At 40.4% G+C, this 18,592-nt stretch overlaps 1 protein-coding gene across 3 annotated transcripts in view; it reads right to left on the bottom strand.

The window, feature by feature from the left end:
- Positions 1-1,723: 1,723 nt before the first annotated feature.
- The window catches only part of LDLRAD4 (low density lipoprotein receptor class A domain containing 4), a 405,437-nt gene continuing 388,568 nt past the window's right edge, over positions 1,724-18,592 (bottom strand). For all 3 annotated transcript variants that reach the window (XM_026660875.2, XM_024198097.3, XM_024198096.3), the window contains 2 exons: positions 10,582-10,635; positions 1,724-9,459 (listed from right to left, as the gene is read on the bottom strand). In XM_026660875.2, the coding sequence (XP_026516660.1) occupies positions 8,917-9,459; positions 10,582-10,635 (597 nt within the window). In that variant the 3' untranslated portion in view covers positions 1,724-8,916. The remainder of the gene's footprint in view (positions 9,460-10,581; positions 10,636-18,592) is intronic.

Here is an 18,592-nt window from a genome sequence, read left to right on the forward strand (position 1 = left end):
GACACAGACGTTCTACTGCAGTGCAAATAGAAATGTGGAAATGGCCAGCAAGACCTATTTGCAAAACTTTGTGCCTGATAAACAATGAACAAGTTAACAAACGACAATCATAAAGTATGCAGATTCAGATATGTTACCTGCTCACTGGATAGCACAGCACAATATATAGGAAGGGATGAACAGAGCTACTTGCAAGGGCATGAGGAGGAACTGGCCACAATCTACACAGTTCTTTAAAGCAAAACAAAACAACCATGATCACTAGTCAGGTACAGGACTGCTGTGATGGTTTCTTTAAAAGAGATTTAGAGACAAATGGATAGCTGAAGTTTCAGGTCAACAGAGAGAGAAGCCACGATAGGCCAATAAAAGGACAAAGTAAATTCTTGAGTGCTATGGACCTGATCCAAAGCCCACTGAACTCACTGGGAGTCTTACCATTGTCTTCAGCTGGCTTTAGATGAGGCCCCCTGAGTTTTAGAGTAGCATTTAGCTAGATATCTGAAAACCAACAAAAACGCCACCTCAAACATATTCCAACACATTACTATGTTATGCTTGTGGTTAAAGCCTGACAAGTATAAAAAAGTAGCCATTCGTTAGCGGATTATTCAGTCTTTGACAGTTAACTTTTATATCATCTACCATCCCGGGCTATTTAAAACAAGCAGTTTAGAAAAATAAGTTCACTATCTGCAATTCTAAACTCAAACTTTGTGTTTGTTTTCCTGAGGTATTCGCTTTACCTAACAAGCCACGCCAAGAGTGCACACGGACAACCAAAAGTGCAGAAAGACTGGAGGAGCAAACTGTCGAGAGGGCCTTGCCACGTACAACAAAGCCCCGGACAAACTGCAAAAGGCTTTTCTTGCTCATCAGCCTTAAAAATAAACTGGCTCCCACCCCATCCTCAAAATCGAAAGCTTAGGCCTTGTCTACATGAAAAAAGATTTGCTAAACAGATATAACCATACCAGCAAACCCTCCTAGTGTAGACGAAGGTTATGCTGGCAAAAGCTTATATCAATTTTCTGAATGACAAAACGTATGCTAGCAAAAGGACTTTTATGCCTGTATAACTGTGTCTACACTTGGGCTTTTGTTGGTATAAAAGTCATAAAAATAAAAATCACACGCCGAATAGACATCATTATACTTATAAAAGTTTTAAGTGTAGACCTGACCTAGCCTTACACCACTGCTCACTGGGCTTGGACGGATTTAGGCCTTGTCTATACTCAGTATTAGCCCCAGTTCAGCTATCACTGGTCCAGCAGTGCTGCAAACCCCAGTGTGAACAAGGAAAGTTGAATATTGAACCACTTCAATATGCTCCCATTTCAATCGGGGTAAGATCAAACCGCGTAAATTACAGCTTTACACGGCAGCTACACAGATTGCTGAATCCTGAATGCAGACAAAGCCTTCAGAGTATAGAATGGGAGGGTTGTGTATCAGATATAAGCGCAACAAAAGGACTGTTTTTGTTTTTGAAAAACTCTGTTGGCCTACTTTTGACTTTTGCAGGATCGGTTTTGATCCAGGTCTCAATTTATCCAAGGCCCATACAGTGTCATAGGGTTTGGATAAAGAGGTTCTACGGTTTTAGCCCATCTTTAGGTAAATAAGGTAACTGAGGGTATAAATAAAACATCTGCTGGAGAAGAAGTAGCTAATACTGGTTCAACTCAGCAACAACAAGGTGACAACAAAGAGAAGCTGCAAAGTTAAAGCTGTGAAGGTTTGTTTGTTTTGTTTTTCTTTTTCCTTAAAGTGACACACACAAAAAGAATGATCTTCATCGCAAAGATGCATCAAACAACCAGTTGCTATATACAAGCTGGTCAAAAGTGATTTGTTCAAACTCTTCTTTTCCCTTATGATATTATATTGATATTTAATAGGAAAATAAAATACATAGACTTTTTGTCATTTGTATGCATACATTTGCAAATTTTCTTACAAAAGAGGACCAAGCACATAAGTAGGCATTCACAAATTCAATGCCCTTTTTGTGTTAAAATTGGTATCATCTATACATTATCTTACAGTATTAACAATGTCTTTTTTTGTTTGTTTGTTCTACCCATTGGGTAGGATATGTGCATAATATATTCAAGTTATATACAGCACCTTACAAATAAAACTCAGAAGAAGAGACAGACAACTGAAGAAGCACCATTTTAAGTGAGGCACAACAAAGGTGGGAGCATAGGACTTGAGCCAAAGTCCACTGAAATCAATGGGAGTCTTTCCATTGACTTCAATGAGCTTCGGATCCGGCCCCTAGAGTGCAAGCGGATTCCTATCTGCTCAGACCTGAACATGAGGCCCCTTAGTTGCTTACAAACTACTAACATGCAAACCTCCTCAAAATTATATCTAATATATATGTATATATTTATTTATTAATACCCCTACCACAGCAGACAGACAAGCACAAACGGAGGAGAGAAAGGATGAAGAAAAAGACAGCTTTGTCACCCACGAGATCCAAACACATACCACGTGGTATCAGAAAACTCACATACCAAACCATTTAAAGCAGCAGCAGCAGCAATATAGCAAAGAAATGAGCCACAGTCATCCCTGGCAGTAAATCACATACAGGGCGGGTTTCTTTTTGTTTGTTTCTCTCTGTTTTAAACACAAAAAGGTAAAATATTTTAGCATTAAAGCAATACTAGCTTTGCTTGTATTTATTCTAAAGATGTAACACAGAATATGCCAAGGCAGAAGTACAGCCAGAAGGAGAGTTTTTGACATTTTCAGTACAAACCAAGCTCGACCTTCCCTGCTTTGCTTTGAGAGCAGAGAAATGTAGAATGAATGATTACAAATGAGGTGTTAGTGGCCTTTAAATGTATTAAAGCAAAATATTTGTGGCTGATTTACAAAGCATGAATCGGCTTCTAAATTTTGCATTGGTGCTATTTACTGTTTGGACAAAGCACTTCGTCTATACTGAGCCTTGCCTACATGTGGAAGGGTTTGCTGGTATAACTATACCTATATACTGGCAAATCCCCGGTGGTGGAGATGCAGCTTATATCGGCAAAAGATCTTTTACCAGTTCCCCGAATGGAGTACGCTAGACTAGCAAAAGGACTTTTGTGCCATTTGTTTAACTGCATTTACATTAGGGCTTTTGCTGACATACCTATGTTAGTCAAGGAGGTGCGGATCACATCCAGAGCCACATGGCTATGCCAGCAAAACTGCTAAGTGCAGACCAGGCCTGAGCCAACATTCGTAGGTGGGTCTTGGTCTGGATTTTAAAGTGGGACCCCATAACGAGAAGTGTAAATTGTAATTTAAAAAGGAAACATAGCAAGTAAAGATAAATTAAAATGAAACTCTGAAAGTTCAGCTGAAACGATGTAACTCAGACAAATCCCCACAAGGGTTTTTTACACGTGAAATGCTGCTATAAGGGCCTCTATAGATGTTAAACAATTCTATGACAGTACCTCCTTGGGAGTGAGGGTGGGGGTGGGGGGGAAACAAAAGTGACACATTTGGGGTTAGTTTCGGGGCATGTACACAACGGGAAAGGCCAACCATATTTCACAAGATTCTTATAACAGCCCTTAAATGAAACAAAAAACAAAAGTAACCTAAAGCAAAGCTTCCTCTGAACCAACTCTCAAACATGGGTCCCTTGTTAGTACCACCTAGGTTTATTAGAGACAATGTGCTTCTGTAGTTTTAAAAATCTGTTTCACTGCAGGACCTCAGTACAAGCGGTCTCCTGCAGGCCAGTTCCCAATATATGAGGACTGCTTTCAAATGCATCCTAATGAGGAGAGCTGTTGGATGGAAGATGCACCAGTGCCCCATGTCAGAGTTGGGAACCTGGGCAACTGGTTGAAGCAGGGTACCGTACATTATTCAAAGGGCGAGGGAAGAGAGCGGGTGCTCCTCACACTTTCAACCTTTTGAGTGGTTACCTGCCACTGCCCAGGTATGTAACAGAGCCATGTTCAACAGCAGGATTCAAAATAGTTTCCTATAGTATGAAAGGGACATTTTAAACTGGCTTATGACAGAAAATAAACCCACGCAGCATCCCTGGAAGATGGTTATAGAATAATAATTAATATCTGGATAACTAGAACAGATAGAGAGGTGTACACGTCTGTGTGGGCAAACACAAACAATGGTCACGTATGGCATGAGTCCAGGGTGGGGCAGCTATGAGAGTTTCTGGGAAAACCCCAAATATCCAAATCCCAATTAATCCTTTCAAACACACCAGCAGGTGTTTTGTTTATTCCTCCTGCTTACAAGTTTTTTAAGAACAATTTTAGTGTGTGTGTGTTTTGATTGGTACTGTATTTTTGTATTCCTTGCCTGTAAAGCCAGGTTGCCTTAGTTACCATGAGTGGCCTCCGAGTCAGAGAAATGTTAGTTATAAAACATTTTTAAAACCTTCAAACATTTCTTACAAATGAAGGTGTCAGTTTTAAGGTTCAATGACACACTCTCTGTCAGGGCTAGAAATGAATGCTTCCTACAGGAGAACAGGAGAATGTTCTTCACTGGACTAAAGCTTTTTTCCTAGTGAATTGTGCTATTCTTGCAGCAGTGTAATTTCAATTCCCGTTTTCACCCAAGCCACAATTATAGGAAAAAATGTAGTGGCAGGCTCTTCTTCATTTGAAGCTAGTAGTATTGCGATTTGGAACATCAGAAGTAGCTCCAACTGGGATGCATTAGTGGGCAGAATGAAAATGAGGACAAAGGTGCAAAATAAATGCAATTAATTGCACGGTTCCAATTAATTCCATGGTTGCAGAAACAAAAATAAAGGTAGTTATTCTGTTGATCATGACTGCATATATAGAATGTGTGCGTGTTTTCTCACATACAGAGAGTGAACAACAGTGTGGTAAAATGTTATCAGCATGAGTTTGGGTTAGATGCATTGCTCATGAGTGACAAAGCTATGAGTGGGGCGTACGGAAATCATCCCAAACTAATGATGACCAAACCTTCCTATCACATCATTGTATCATGTATTCTCTATATGCCATACACCTTACAGAAACGCTATCTTAAGAATACTTGAGAGAGCTTTTAACATTTTTACTGGGACTATTTTTCATCTCTCATTCATACCTTAAAGTCAGGTGCCTTACATACCAGGAGTCCAACTGCGCCGTGCTCAGAAGGAGCCAGGCAAACCTCTAAAAATAGGCTTGAGAGATTTTTCTGTAATTCCAGGGCTAGAAGTAAGTGATATGTATCCCACTGGGAAGTTTGTAATCCCCTCTTCCTGATAGCATAAAGCTCCCTTTCCTATCCCTGTGAGACCACCAGGCAACACACTCTGAAGATTAGACATTTTTCTGACTAGAAAAGCTGACACCAGTCCAACAGCTGAAACTTGTCCAGCCTGGGCCTTAGAACAGGGTAATTTTGGGGAGGAATTCTACTTTTGAGGTGGAGAGAAGAGGAGAGAATATCTATTTCTGAAAGATTAAATTTTTTAAAAGTAACAGCTGTTTGAAGTTGCTCAGAAATGTGGCGTGTTTCAGTAAATCTTGAGGAAGATAGGTTATTGGGCAGAGGGCAAGTGAGGCAGTCAGAGGATAAAAACCTGGATAAAAGCCTCTACATATGTGGTATATTTGTGTGTATTTTACATATAATATACATACATGGACACATACACAAACATGTACCATGTATGTGGAGTTTTACCCATGTGATAATCTGAAGAACATATAACAATTTAATAGTTTAAAAATGACATTTGGGTGGCTAGGACATCGTAGAATATGGTCCTGAGTCTTTTTACAGAGACTCCTCCAGAATTGCTGCATAGAATTTACCTCCCTTGAGAGAATGCCCATTTTTGAGCCTGAACAGACTGACAGTGACTTCTTGTTTGATATCATTTCTTCTTATTTTCTCTTTCGAAGTTCAGTTCTAACGGTGCTGGCGTGTTCTCTGTTCTCTATGACCAGAAAGAAAGAAAGAGCACTCCTTTGTAATATTGTTGGCAGAATCCACCTCAGAGATTACTAACATTCATTAAGATATAATCAGAATGAAGTCTAAAAATCTCTTTTTGCAGAGCTGAGATAATGTGTTACTTTCTCTGCAGTGTTTGTAACCCTAGTTCAAGGAAACCTAACAGACCATTGTGATAGGTGTTTTCTTCTGTATGTGCATGCATCACATCCATCAATGTTAATAGGAGTTACACCAACACACTGGGACACTAGGGTGGAAAGATAGTAAAGGGTTATCCTCAAAGAAGATACATTCCCAAGAGGTGGCTTTGAAGTCAGTAGATGTGGCTTTAATGAGATCTGCAGAGCAGTGGGACAGCTTGTATTCAAACTGGTCCAATGCCAAGGACTGCTCACCTGCCCTTCTCCTGGCCCAGTGGTTCCCTGACTGAATGACAATTGATTTCCATTTGTTCTCTGACCTAGATGCCTCAGGGCTGGATAATCCTGATCTAGGCAACAACTCACTTCTGCTCACCTCTACTAGCAACAAAGTCACTGAAGTGACTTAAATTGTGGATACTGCCTCAGGCCTAAACCTGCAGGTCATCTGTAAAATCCTAATTCCAAGATGTATTACTCCCAGAGACTATAAAAGGCAAGAGCTATAATCGACAGACAGCTAGTCAGTCATCCCATAAACATCTGTGCTGGGGGCATTAGTAAGGGAAACTGCTAAATCCAGTCTCCTACTTCTCCCTTCAAATATAGCTACATAAATAAAAAGGGTTCACTTTGCATTACCAGGGACAATTCAGATCAAGAAACAAGCAGATTCTGATCAGTTATAAATGGGGCTGTCTGTTCAGAATATAGTTATTCCAATATTCATCAAGCTAGAATAGTACAAAGTCACCTCACTAAGGAAGTTATCTATACAGAGACCCATAAAATGAACACACACATGCATACACACACGCTGTTTTGGCATTAAAACTCTGCATAGATCAAAGATTCACTTCAGTAATCAATGTTTCAATCAAGCCCTGTCGTATGTAGAAGTCACACAGAAATCCAACCTCCAGCAATCGGAACAGGTGCTGTACAGTACAGTACTTTTCTGCAGTGCATTTGATGCACTCGTTGGTTGCTGCTGTTAACAAAGCACTGGGCTTAAGACTGTAGAAAAAGTGAGACCTTACAGTGAAAACTCTACTACACATATATATTAGGAATATTAAAACTAAGACTCTAAAGATTCTTTTTTTCTTTTAAAGTCCATTTCCAAAATGCATTTTAAGTGCATATTGTGCTTTTTCTGTGTGCTCTTTAAGTCACTACCACCATTCTTCAATTGCCTTCCAATTCTTACATTAACTTCGGCAGAGAAGCTAACCATGGAAAGAAAGTAAAACCCTAGGCAACATTCGACAGGCAGACACATATCTTCCAACTACTTTAAGACGAGTATTACAAAAATAGGGCCAGATCCTACACTCCCACACGTGAGTAATCTTTACACATGTGCCTAGTCCCATTGGGCTCAATGGGATTACGTGCATGAGTAAGGGTTTGCAGGATCAGGCCCAGAGGAAAAGGCTAATGGCTTACAGTGAGATTAACCGGGGCTCCCAAGTCACTTCCAATGGCTTTCAAATGCTGCAGAAACCATTGCCAATATCACTAGCACTGTAAAAAGTATCAAATGTGTTGCAGAAACTGCATAGGAGGGGGTATGGTTACTGAGGTCCACTTGCTTAAACAGGATGGATCTCAGTAGAGAATTTAAATAGAAACTGGACAGTAAAATGCACAAGAAAGAGTCACTTATTTTAACTGCATTCTGGGGGGGACAGGACAGAACCACCTTGCATTTTTAAACAATTTATTGCATAACGTCAGGATATGTGACTAAATATATTTCAGGCTACACTGAAGACAAAATCTCTAAAACTTTAAGTATTAACGATACTGCATTGTGAAAAGGAAAAAAAAAATGACAGTGCTTTGTTAATAATTAATATAAATTAGCATGTTTTGCTTTAAATGAAACAAATGGCCTAAACTGTGTAATAGCTAAAACAACCTAAGTGATGTGAAATGCTGGAATTTCATGTTTGCTTACTTCCATCCAAAAGTCTCCAAGACACTTCATTGATGCACTGTTATTTTAATGCAAATTACTGCAAAGATAATAACATGTTAAGTGTCCCTGTATTTCCTGATTTATGTACGTCAATAGGTGTTAGGCTAAATTCAACAATCCCCTTTCAGTGACAAATACCAGGTGGGGCAAACTCCTCCAGATTACTTCTGGGGTCTAATCATTATTCCACAGGTTTTGAAAAGACAACATATAGAAGAACTTCACGTAAAACAGTTCCCTCATATATATATTTTTTAAAACATTAAGATAGTGCAACTTTTTAAAACACATTTTTCACAACACAAATTAACTCCTTGCATTCATCTAATTTCTCAACTTTACACCTTGGCACACAAAACAGGAATTTTGATTCATATAAAAAAAATTCCACGCCTTGGGAGAAAAAAGCAAACTGGCCGATTCTTCTCCCGTTTACCTAGCAAAACTTTCTTCTCATTTTCTTCTCTCTGCCATTCAGTTAATATAAAACAGGCTGTACAAGCCTAATTTCTGTGCTAAGTTTCCTTTTAGAATTAAATAATTCAAATAGTTTATTTAAAAAAAATAATATATATTTTCCCCCAAAACACTGCTCATGGCCAAACTGAATGGAAGTTTGTATTATCTCAATCCACTTTGCATGCAATTCCCCTGAAAGGAATCAGAAACAAAGAACTGGTTTGCACGTTTGGTTTTACTAAGTTGTACCACGTGTAACTTAACAACATTGTGCACAGGAATGTGGGGATTTTCCTCCACATTCCTGTTTGATTCTCTTGTCTTCAGTTCAAGTGCACCTGGGAAAGTAACTTAGACAAGGTTTCCTGGTTTCCTGTCTTTGCCTTTAATAGGGACTATTGTGCTCTCTGAATTGTTCTGCTGAAACTGAAGTCTGCTCCCCCTCTGTGATGAAGGAGGTGCATTGCTGTGCTGGTGATGGAAAAAAGAGGAGCCTGGGTAATTACCCATGACCTCACTGTATGTTGGGGGTGGTCCTTCCATCCTTCCATTACTGCTATAGTTGGTTGCACTTATGCCCGAATTGCTGCTTGGTGGGCATGGGCCCCCGTTGTACATTGAAATGTCTATCAAGTCACTGTCAAAAATGGTTCTGTTGGGTGGTGCCCTGACAGACTCTCGATTGAGTTCCATCTGCTGTTCTGGGTCCCGGAGCTGCAGTGTGCATGGCCCTTGGTATGGTGGTGGCTCTTCTCCATCAGAGAGGGAGATGGTCGGAGGAAGGTCAATCTCGTGCTGCATGTAAGGGTAGGTTGGCTGGAAGCGACTGAAACGGTCCCGCTGCATGAATGATGGAGCGGTAAACCTGTCCCTGGACCTTGGGGCATACATGATCTGAAAAGGTAAGAGGGAGCTGTGAATCCACTTCCAAGCATCACCCAGCAAAACATTATGAGTATTAATTATTTATCAAGGGCCAACAAAGAGAAAATGGTCCCTGCCTCAGGGAGCTAACATGCTAGCTCAGACACAGATTAAACAAGTCAGATGCACACACAGTCACACGCAGCTCATGGAGACATTCCCAAGATAGCTTTAATCTAGCTAGTTTGGGCACCAGAGCAACGAAGCTTCAGCAGCACTTGCTTCAGCACAGGCCCATGATAATTACTTGCACGGCTAGCCTGTGCTGAAGCTCATACTGCTGCAGTTTCACTATTCTGGTACCTGAGATAGCTAGACCAAAGCTAGCTCGGAGATGTCTACACAAGCTGCAATCACACCCTATGATTGCAGTGTGGAGACACACGCCCATCAGTGGTGGTGTGAGTTGGAGGTGCGGTAAAAATCCAGAAGAAGAAATTTGTGAATGGCTTTAAAAATGAAGTGTGTTCCCTAAAGGGTATTAATCCCCCACCTCTTTGTCAAGTTATAAAAATGTTCACGGGGGGGGGGGGGGGGGGGGGGGATGGATTCTACTTCTTTAAACATAAAACATTCCAGAAAAGTTATTTGTGTTTCCACCCCTGAAATAAATTAGTTGTGAACCTAAGAAAATATCCCAACATTGATTTTTGGCAATGAGAACCTTTCTTCCTACACAGATTAAAATCTTGCTTTGTAGGGGAATCCAGATGGTCATTTTAACTGAATTGAAAAAGGTCCAAGACATTCCACCATGAGAAAATGTCATCTGTTTCCTTCTACTCAACGCTTATCCAGGGCCCCAATCCCTTGCTCCGATGCAGAATCCTATTGATTTCATAGAGATCTTGTGTGAACTTACAATTTAAAGACAATGATTCACATTGTCTAGTCAACAGCACTTGTGGGGCCCCAGGACCTCTCAGGCCTAAAGTTATTAAATTATTGTTTTACTCTTTTGATCTATATTAAAAAGACTTAATTAACTAACTTGTAGGCAAGCCAACCAAACAATGGTTTTTGAGGGAGGGGAAATATATGTTAGAAGCAGTAAAGCAAATCATTGAAGGTTACCAAGAAATTAAGCATTACCTCTGAAGCACCTTGTCGTGACACTGATCTGTCTGAAGGCCACAAGCACCCTTCCTAGCAGGAGAAAGAAAACAGAAGAATATTAACTTCTTGCATAATTTTTATTTCAACATAAAAGAACTTTTCAGAACAATCAACTTGTACCAGTTGGTTACATTCATCAAAAGAAGCATTATTAAAAAGTAATAAGTAATAAAAGTAAAAGTATCACTTCTTCTACCGTGAAAACTGAACTCAGAACTAAGCCAAAAACACAGAAAGCAAACGTAAGTGCTACATTCAAGTTAACCCATCTTTAACATTTGCTTTTTTTCATTTAGTACAAGCTTGCACATTCACCTGTTTTCCTTGAATTTCACATGACTTTCCTTACCTTTCTTGCAATACTATGGCCTACTGCACAAGACTCAAATGGTCCCCAACAGAATCTAACGTTCATGATCTCATTGGTTAGTCTCTCTCTCGCTCCACGTACACTCTTCCCCCGTGAAATAATAATTCTGAACCCAGGATCTCTTTGGCCAACCCAAGAGTATAGTGTACAGTTATGACCATTCAGGGTAAGCAAGGTTTCACCCACCAATTTCCATTCCTCAATCCCTTTCCCCAACTATCTCCCTGCTAAGGATTTTCTTTTGTATGCCACTAATGTGTTTTTGACACTTTAGAACATTAAGGGCAGAATAATGCACGAACAAAAAATAAGAAAATGTCAATAAGGGAAAAGTGCTTAAGGTATATTGTTATTTCATTACATTTTTCTTTTCAGAGCAGCAATAACTACCTTAATGGCTTTATTTTACTTGAAAATATCACAGCTTAAAGGAATACAGCTTTAAGATAAATCCAAAAGGGACAAGAGAAGCTGTAAAGCACAGAAATGCAATCGAAATGTGGCAAAATAAAAATGTTATTTCTAAGAAGTAATTGGCTTTGCTGAAGCATCTCAGTCATGATAACTTTCTTGGAACTAAGTCAAGTTCTGTCATTATACAAATATAAGAAACGCCAGTAAAAGGAAAAAGCCATTTGTCCCTTTTGGGTTTATTGTAAATTTCACCTTCCTGCTTTTTCACCATGCCCCTCAATCCTCCTCTATGTAGAAAGCCTGGGAGCTCATTCATTTACATACTCTCTTCTTCAGTTCCATTCCCTGGTACCTTACGGCATGTTTATTCACTTTGCAGCAACTGTTCTGCCTCAGTTTTCCATTGCTCATTTTTAGCCTTTTCCAATGTGAGAAATGTGTACCTGCTTTCCTAATCCCTACAAGAAAGAAAGAAAGAAAGAAAGAAAGAAAGAAAGAAAGAGCACTGGCACATAGTTTGAATAGCGAGGGGGAACTGTGTCAGGGAGGAAGGGGTAAGACAAGGATAGTCTCCTGGGCTTGCACACAGCACTGAGTCAGGTTCCTTCTACATCCAGGGCTGAATAAGGGCTTATCTACATGGGAAGTTATACCAGTATAAGGTAAGGTATGAATTTACACTGGTATAACTATAGTGATTTAACTCCCTGGATGGACATTCTTATTGTAGAATAAGAGTGGCTTTTTCCAGTTTAGTATCAGAGGGGTAGCCGTGTTAGTCTGGATCTGTAAAAAGCAACAGAGAGTCCTGTGGCACCTTTAAGACTAACAGATGTATTGGAGCATAAGCTTTCGTGGGTGAATACCCACTTGCATCTGACGAAGTGGGCATTCACCCACGAAAACTTATGCTCCAATACATCTGTTAGTCTTAAAGGTGCCACAGGACTCTCTGTTGCTTTTTCCAGTTTAGCGTATATCGTTTTGCAAGCATTTTAAACCAAATTGGAAAAGTCCACTCTTATCCAGAATAAGAGTGTTCATGCAGTGCAGAGAATTATACTAATATAACTTGTAGCAATTTACCTATACCAATATAATTATTCTGATACGACTTTCCCATGTAGACAAGGCATAAAGTTAATCACATGGAAGGGGATGCAGGGAGAAAGTGAGTAGGATGTTAGTAAATTTCTGCTGCAATCAGCAGCTACTCCATGTGTAAGAACCTCCTGAAGAAGCAGAAAGAGATATGCTGCCCCACAAGAACAATTAGAAACAAATTTCATGACGCTGAAAAAATAAAATGCAAAAAAGGAGGGAAGGTGCCAAAATGGGAAAAGGGGAAGAGAAAAAAGTGAAAAACATAGAAACGAGAATGGGGGAGGGGAGGGAAAAGACAAGAGAGAAATAAATGCATGTGTACCGTCTTCTTTATAATTTTCTTTTATTAGATTTTATATATTAAATGGATATTGTAAGGTTTTGCAAACAAAAATCTTTTGTATTTAATATCAAGCACTAAATGTTTCTCACCTCTCTTATTAAGTACATTTCAGTTTGTTAGGTTCTTGCTCTTACCTATACCTATCCTAGCTCATAGAACTGGAAGGGACCTTGAAAGGTCATCGAGTCCAGCCCCCTGCCTTCACTAGCAGGACCAAGTACTGATTTTTGCCCCAGATCCCTAAGTGGCCCCCTCAAGGATTGAACTCACAACCCTGGGTTTAGCAGGCCAATGCTTACAGTTTTGTATTTCACAAAGAGATTTATCAGGCAGGTGACTTTTCAAGGCCATTTTTACATATTTTGTTTCCTGATGCCTCCAAAGTCACCCAGCTTCCTCAGTTTACAGTCAACACATCAACAAATTGGGGGGGGGGGGGGGGAAAGGAATTTGTTGGAAGAGGTGCAATGGCTTCAATATTTTTTAATTAAACCAAGGTAAATTAGAAGCACAAAATTATGATTAATAAAAATTCAGAGACTACAATGAGGCAAAAACATCTGACTGGCTCCACATTTCAAAAAGGAATATTTCTAGTGAGACTGAAGAAAGACTCCCTTTCAACTGATGGACATTCTCAACCAACTGCATCAAATCCTCTGTTGCTTTGGGAACTTCTGAATGATTTTTGTTTCTGTTTTATTGGTGGGGGTTTTGCTAGTTTGCCATTTATCGCGGGGACTGCAGAAATTCTATATTTACTCTGGGTTTGCTTCGATATCATTTAAATAGATTATCCCCCTATCCCACCCCTCACTTTTACGTTTCAGGGCTGATCTGTCTGAGAGACTCTCTTTTTGTCATGCACTATGGGTGTTTACAATATTACGCAGCAAGTCTGGCAGACAACCAGAACGAGAACCCTGATCTCAGTTCAGTACTGTACTTTCTCATGGCTTATCGTCACTATCCTTGGATGCAGGACCGGCGCAACCCATTAAGCGTCCTAGGCGGTCGCCTAGGGCGCTAACATTTGGGGGGCGGCGACCGCAGCGGCCAGATCTTCGGCCGCCCCAGTCATCGTCGGTATTTCGGGGGCGGGACCTTCTGCCGCCTCTGTCAGGGCAGTATTTCGGGGGTGGGACCTTCCGCCGCCTAGGGCGGCAAAAAAGCTGGCGGCGCTCCTGTTTGGATGCCAGTGAAAGTTTGGTTCATCGGGTATAACCAACATTAAGGCTATTCCCTTCAATGCACATGACATGAGGGCACTGGGATGGACTTGCCTCCATTACCAAAGAGCGTGGGAGAGAGAAATAGGAGTGTAAATTAGGAGAAGAAACCCAAGCAAAAAGGCCTAAGGCTGGAAACTCCACCATTACCCCAAAGTCTAGAGCAATGTTTCCAGTAGAATATATTTTGAAAATGTTATGTTACCATGCTTACAGTAGACAGGCATATCATACATACAGACAATAGTGACCGCTGAGAAGTCAAAGCCCTCCTTTCTTTCTGAAATTAAGGCTACGTCTACACTGTGCACCTTACAACGGCGTGGCTGTGCCGCTGCAGCTGCACCATTGTATGGTGCGCTGTGTGGCTGCTCTTTGACACCAGGAGAGAGCTCTCCCGGTGACAAAATAAAACCACCCCAACGAGCGGCAGTAGCTTCGGGGACAGGAAGCTGCTGAAGCGCTGTCCACACCGGCACTTTTCGTCATTAAAACTTTTGTCATTCAGGGGTGTGTTTTTCACACCCCTGAACGACCAAAGTTTTAACAACGGAAGTGCAGTTTAGAGATGGCCTAAGATTACTATTCCTTCCTCCCACCCAAACTGTGCAGCCACACTTTTTGCAGATGAAATTTTTCTGAGTGTAGTTTTTAATTTTGACCCTAGGTGGCAGTAATAGGTTGGAGTTAGAGCCTCAGTTTTCTGACTGGTTTTAGGAATAGCCAACACACACTAGTTCTCTCCACAATCTATTTCTTCTTTGGAGGCACAGACTGTCATATTTCTTAATGATCGCCAACACTTCCCCTTTAGAACATAAGCAAAGCAAAACTGTTGTATGCCCCAATAGAACAAGCAAACATTACAGCAAGATTTCTCTCTCCCTTAGAAATCCTATTTCCTAAGTGAAAGCACAGTGATGGTGTTCTGCACAAGGCTGTGCAATGACAAAGAGACAGGGTACTGGGATGGTAAGGGGGAAATTAATCAGGGAAAGAACTGCATTTATACTTGTCTTCTGACTAGCTATAGCTAGCAGAAATAATGACTATGAATACACAAAGCTTTTACATCCTTGGACTTCACTGTACATTATTGTACAAGCATTCGCTAACCTTCAAGTCGTCCCTTAAGGTGAGTGAATATTATTATCCTCACTTTGCATTTGAAGAATAAGAAATGACTTCCTCAAGGCCCCTCATCAAATCAGTGGCAGATTAGAATCCAGGAGTTCCTTGCTGCTTGTCCCTGGACTATACTGCCCCCATTAAAGGAGATGTGGTGCCTTTATTAGGTAGGCTTCAAACAATAATGGCCAGAACACTCCAATAAATGAATAACTTTTGAAACAAAATGTTGTGGTTTTATGTTTACTCCTATCACAAAATCACCAAACAATTTCTCATAACTGGCTAACTCTGCTTAGCAACTCATGGGCTAGAGGCCTCTTTCGGACATTGGGACCGGAAGAGGTGGCATACAAGACCCAATTCCTCCCACCTTATGGATGAGGGAGAAAGGAAACTCAGCCCAATTCAAATTAGAGTCCCTTCTTGGAGTACATCTTGAGGAGAAGCATAGATGAGCCAATCCCCCTGCACTCCAGCAGCAATCAGAGAGCAAAGGCAATACATGTCCAATCCCCTCCTGACAACTTTGCGATACTGCAAACTGCAACGCCAACCCTGCACACTAGAGTTAATAAAGAGGGCAATGAGGGTGAACTACATTGCTATGCTCTGGTGATAAAGTTATACCGTTGGCACTTATTTCTTGTGGCTGTTATCTGGGAACTTATTCCCATCGGGTTTCTTTTATTTCTGAAGTTAAAATAATGGAAGAAAAAATAGGTAATGCTGGGCTGCCAGCAGTGGATAGAACTAGTAATGCTAATGCAATAAAAAAAGGAAATACAATTTAAAGGGGATCATTCGAAGCCAAAGTTTGACATCGCCAAGCCAATCCCTGGAGTTTTCATATTATTTAACAGTTTCTTTTGTTGTTGTCATCATCGTTCCATGCAGGCCAGGACTGCTGTTTGTTGCTTTTCTCCTGAATTGGCTGTTCCAGCTAAATTCAGGAAGAGCACAGTACTTTCACAATTGCTTTCCTGGAACAGTATCTCAGAGTACCAGATAGGCATTATCAATATACATACTAATGAAAGCTGACTGGCTCTAACAGCTCTGCCTCTCACAGAGATTGGAAGCAGGGATGCTGGGGCCAATCATTTGCCACTGTCTTGCATGACACATTTTTTGCTGCCAGGAGTGGGCCTGGGGCAGTGAAAGTGTTCAGAACTCTTTCAACGTCCATTTTAGATCAGTGGTGCAGAGAAAGAGAGAGAGAGAGAGAAATCAACATTGGAATGTCAGAAGTTTGCAAAATGTCCTCTCACATGTCGTTTTCAAAATCAACTTTCTCCCCATGTCCCCACTGACAATGCTGCTTATTCCACTATGGGTTAACCACTAGAGGGGAACATTTATATTTAGTTCCTGGCCTTGCAGATAGGAGAGTAGGGTTGCCACCCTGAGCCAGTGTCTCTGGTTACATTCTCATGGAATCATTTTGATTTACCAAGAAGGCTGAAATTTCAATTCTCTCAGGACATCGACCCACAATTCTCTGTTCCATAATTTAGATCCAAAAAGATGTCAGCTGCACCGTAGGCTGGTGTACCCCTAAAAGGCCACCATACAGCTGTGTTCTGAGAACCCCCGTACTGCTGACAGAAGCAGTCAGCAGCACATGAGATGTTACAGAGTATGAAGTTGGCTGATGGCACTCTGCTAGCAAACAGCATTGGGCCTGCTCCTGGCTGTGTGAGCACTAATTTCCTTCCCACAGGATGGTACATACTATATAACATTTGCCTTCCCACTCACCTTTGATTTTGTATCCAAGCACTGCTTATCCCACTATTGGTTGACCAGCAGGGGGAAACATTTAATATTTTGTTAATCATAATGTCTGTACAATTAAGTACTACCTTGCCATTTTAGGTCACCTGTACAATACAAATCCAAACATATCAGGGAGCCCATTTACAACATGGCTGTCCCTTAACACAGTATAACCCTGCAGCATAGGTGAGACCTAACTCTGTCCCTAAAATCATATGCAAGTTTGGGTTACTTCATTATGATTTGAAGTCATGGTTAGGTTCCATCTACACTGAAGAATAGTGTTTTTAAGCCACCCTGGCAGATAGCAGGATTGGTTATGCAGTAGAACCTTAAACATCTGCCTGAAGCAAAACTGCTACGGAAAAATCATGTATCTGTGGGTCTGATTTAGACACGTGATGTTTTCAGCACATTAAATCAAGACAATTTAAACATTAAGGAGAGTAGAGGAAAGGCTGGAGAAGAGTAAGACAAAAGAAAAGAAAGCAGAGAATTGATAGGTACACAGGAAAGCGCATTTCAACCTGAACACTGAGACAGTCAGTTATCGGCACTTTTTTTTAAAGAGCCACTGACATTTTTCAGGACTAGTCCCTTTTTGTCCTTTGAAAAGCTGGGATGTCAGTTTTGACAACTCTTGTGATCTTATTGCAAATCTTGTGATATTTGGTGTAATTTTTAATGCCCAACTGCATGAATCAAGAGATTGTATGAGAATTCCAATTAAAAAAAATAAGTAAGTTTCTGGCCCTCAAGTTTGCAAAGGAAATCTTGAAAACGTGAAGCAAGTGCATTCTTTCTGTAAAGACTTCAAAATCAGAAGGCAAACAAAAATAACGCAAAATGTATTTTTAAAAAAAAGATCCAATGACTTTTAAGCCAATCTCGTGATTTTTAAACACTTGAGGCTGGCAATAATAGAAAGAAGAGTTTTAATCTATTAATTTCAATAGTGTTTTTTTTTTTTTTTTGGAAAGACCTGAATAAAAAACATGAGCTATCTGGGTTTCTAGTCTTTGTGGCATCAGAACCTGTGTGATCTTGCTACAGTTCAGACATTAGCAGCACCAGGACTGGTTGTGATAAAAGGAGCAAATCTAAGACTTATGCAAATATGAACTCATATGAAAATACCATCAGAGCTGTCCAGTGTATAGAATTCAAATTAAAACAAAAGGGGCTATGATTCTGCCCGCAGTTACATCTGTGCAATCTCAATGAAGTTAATAGGATTGCCTGGATGTAAGGAAGCAACAGCAGAAATTGGACGAAGTTCATTGAAACAGAGAAATGATCAACTGCATAATTTTATTTTTAAAAATAATTCTTCTATGAAAATACTGAACCTACACTCTTTTTAGTTACTGTTGCTCAGAAACAGCAAAGGGCTGAGCCAGAGTGATGTGCACCTTCCTTAGCAATTAGTAGTCAGTAAGTATTCTAAATCCGTTCTCAGTCTGCGCACCTTAATCATTGCTCCCATGACAGAGAACCCAGTTATCATCATCAATTAAAAGAGAACAAGACCTGAAAAATACTTAAAGGGACACTGCCAGGTTGAAAACTTATATACAAAAAATTTGTGACTTCTGTTACTTTTCATCATTGAAGCTGTTT

Source organism: Terrapene carolina, unplaced genomic scaffold, assembly GCF_002925995.2.
Source record: "Terrapene carolina triunguis isolate 2854851 unplaced genomic scaffold, T_m_triunguis-2.0 Scaffold58, whole genome shotgun sequence".
NCBI lineage: Eukaryota > Metazoa > Chordata > Testudines > Emydidae > Terrapene > Terrapene triunguis.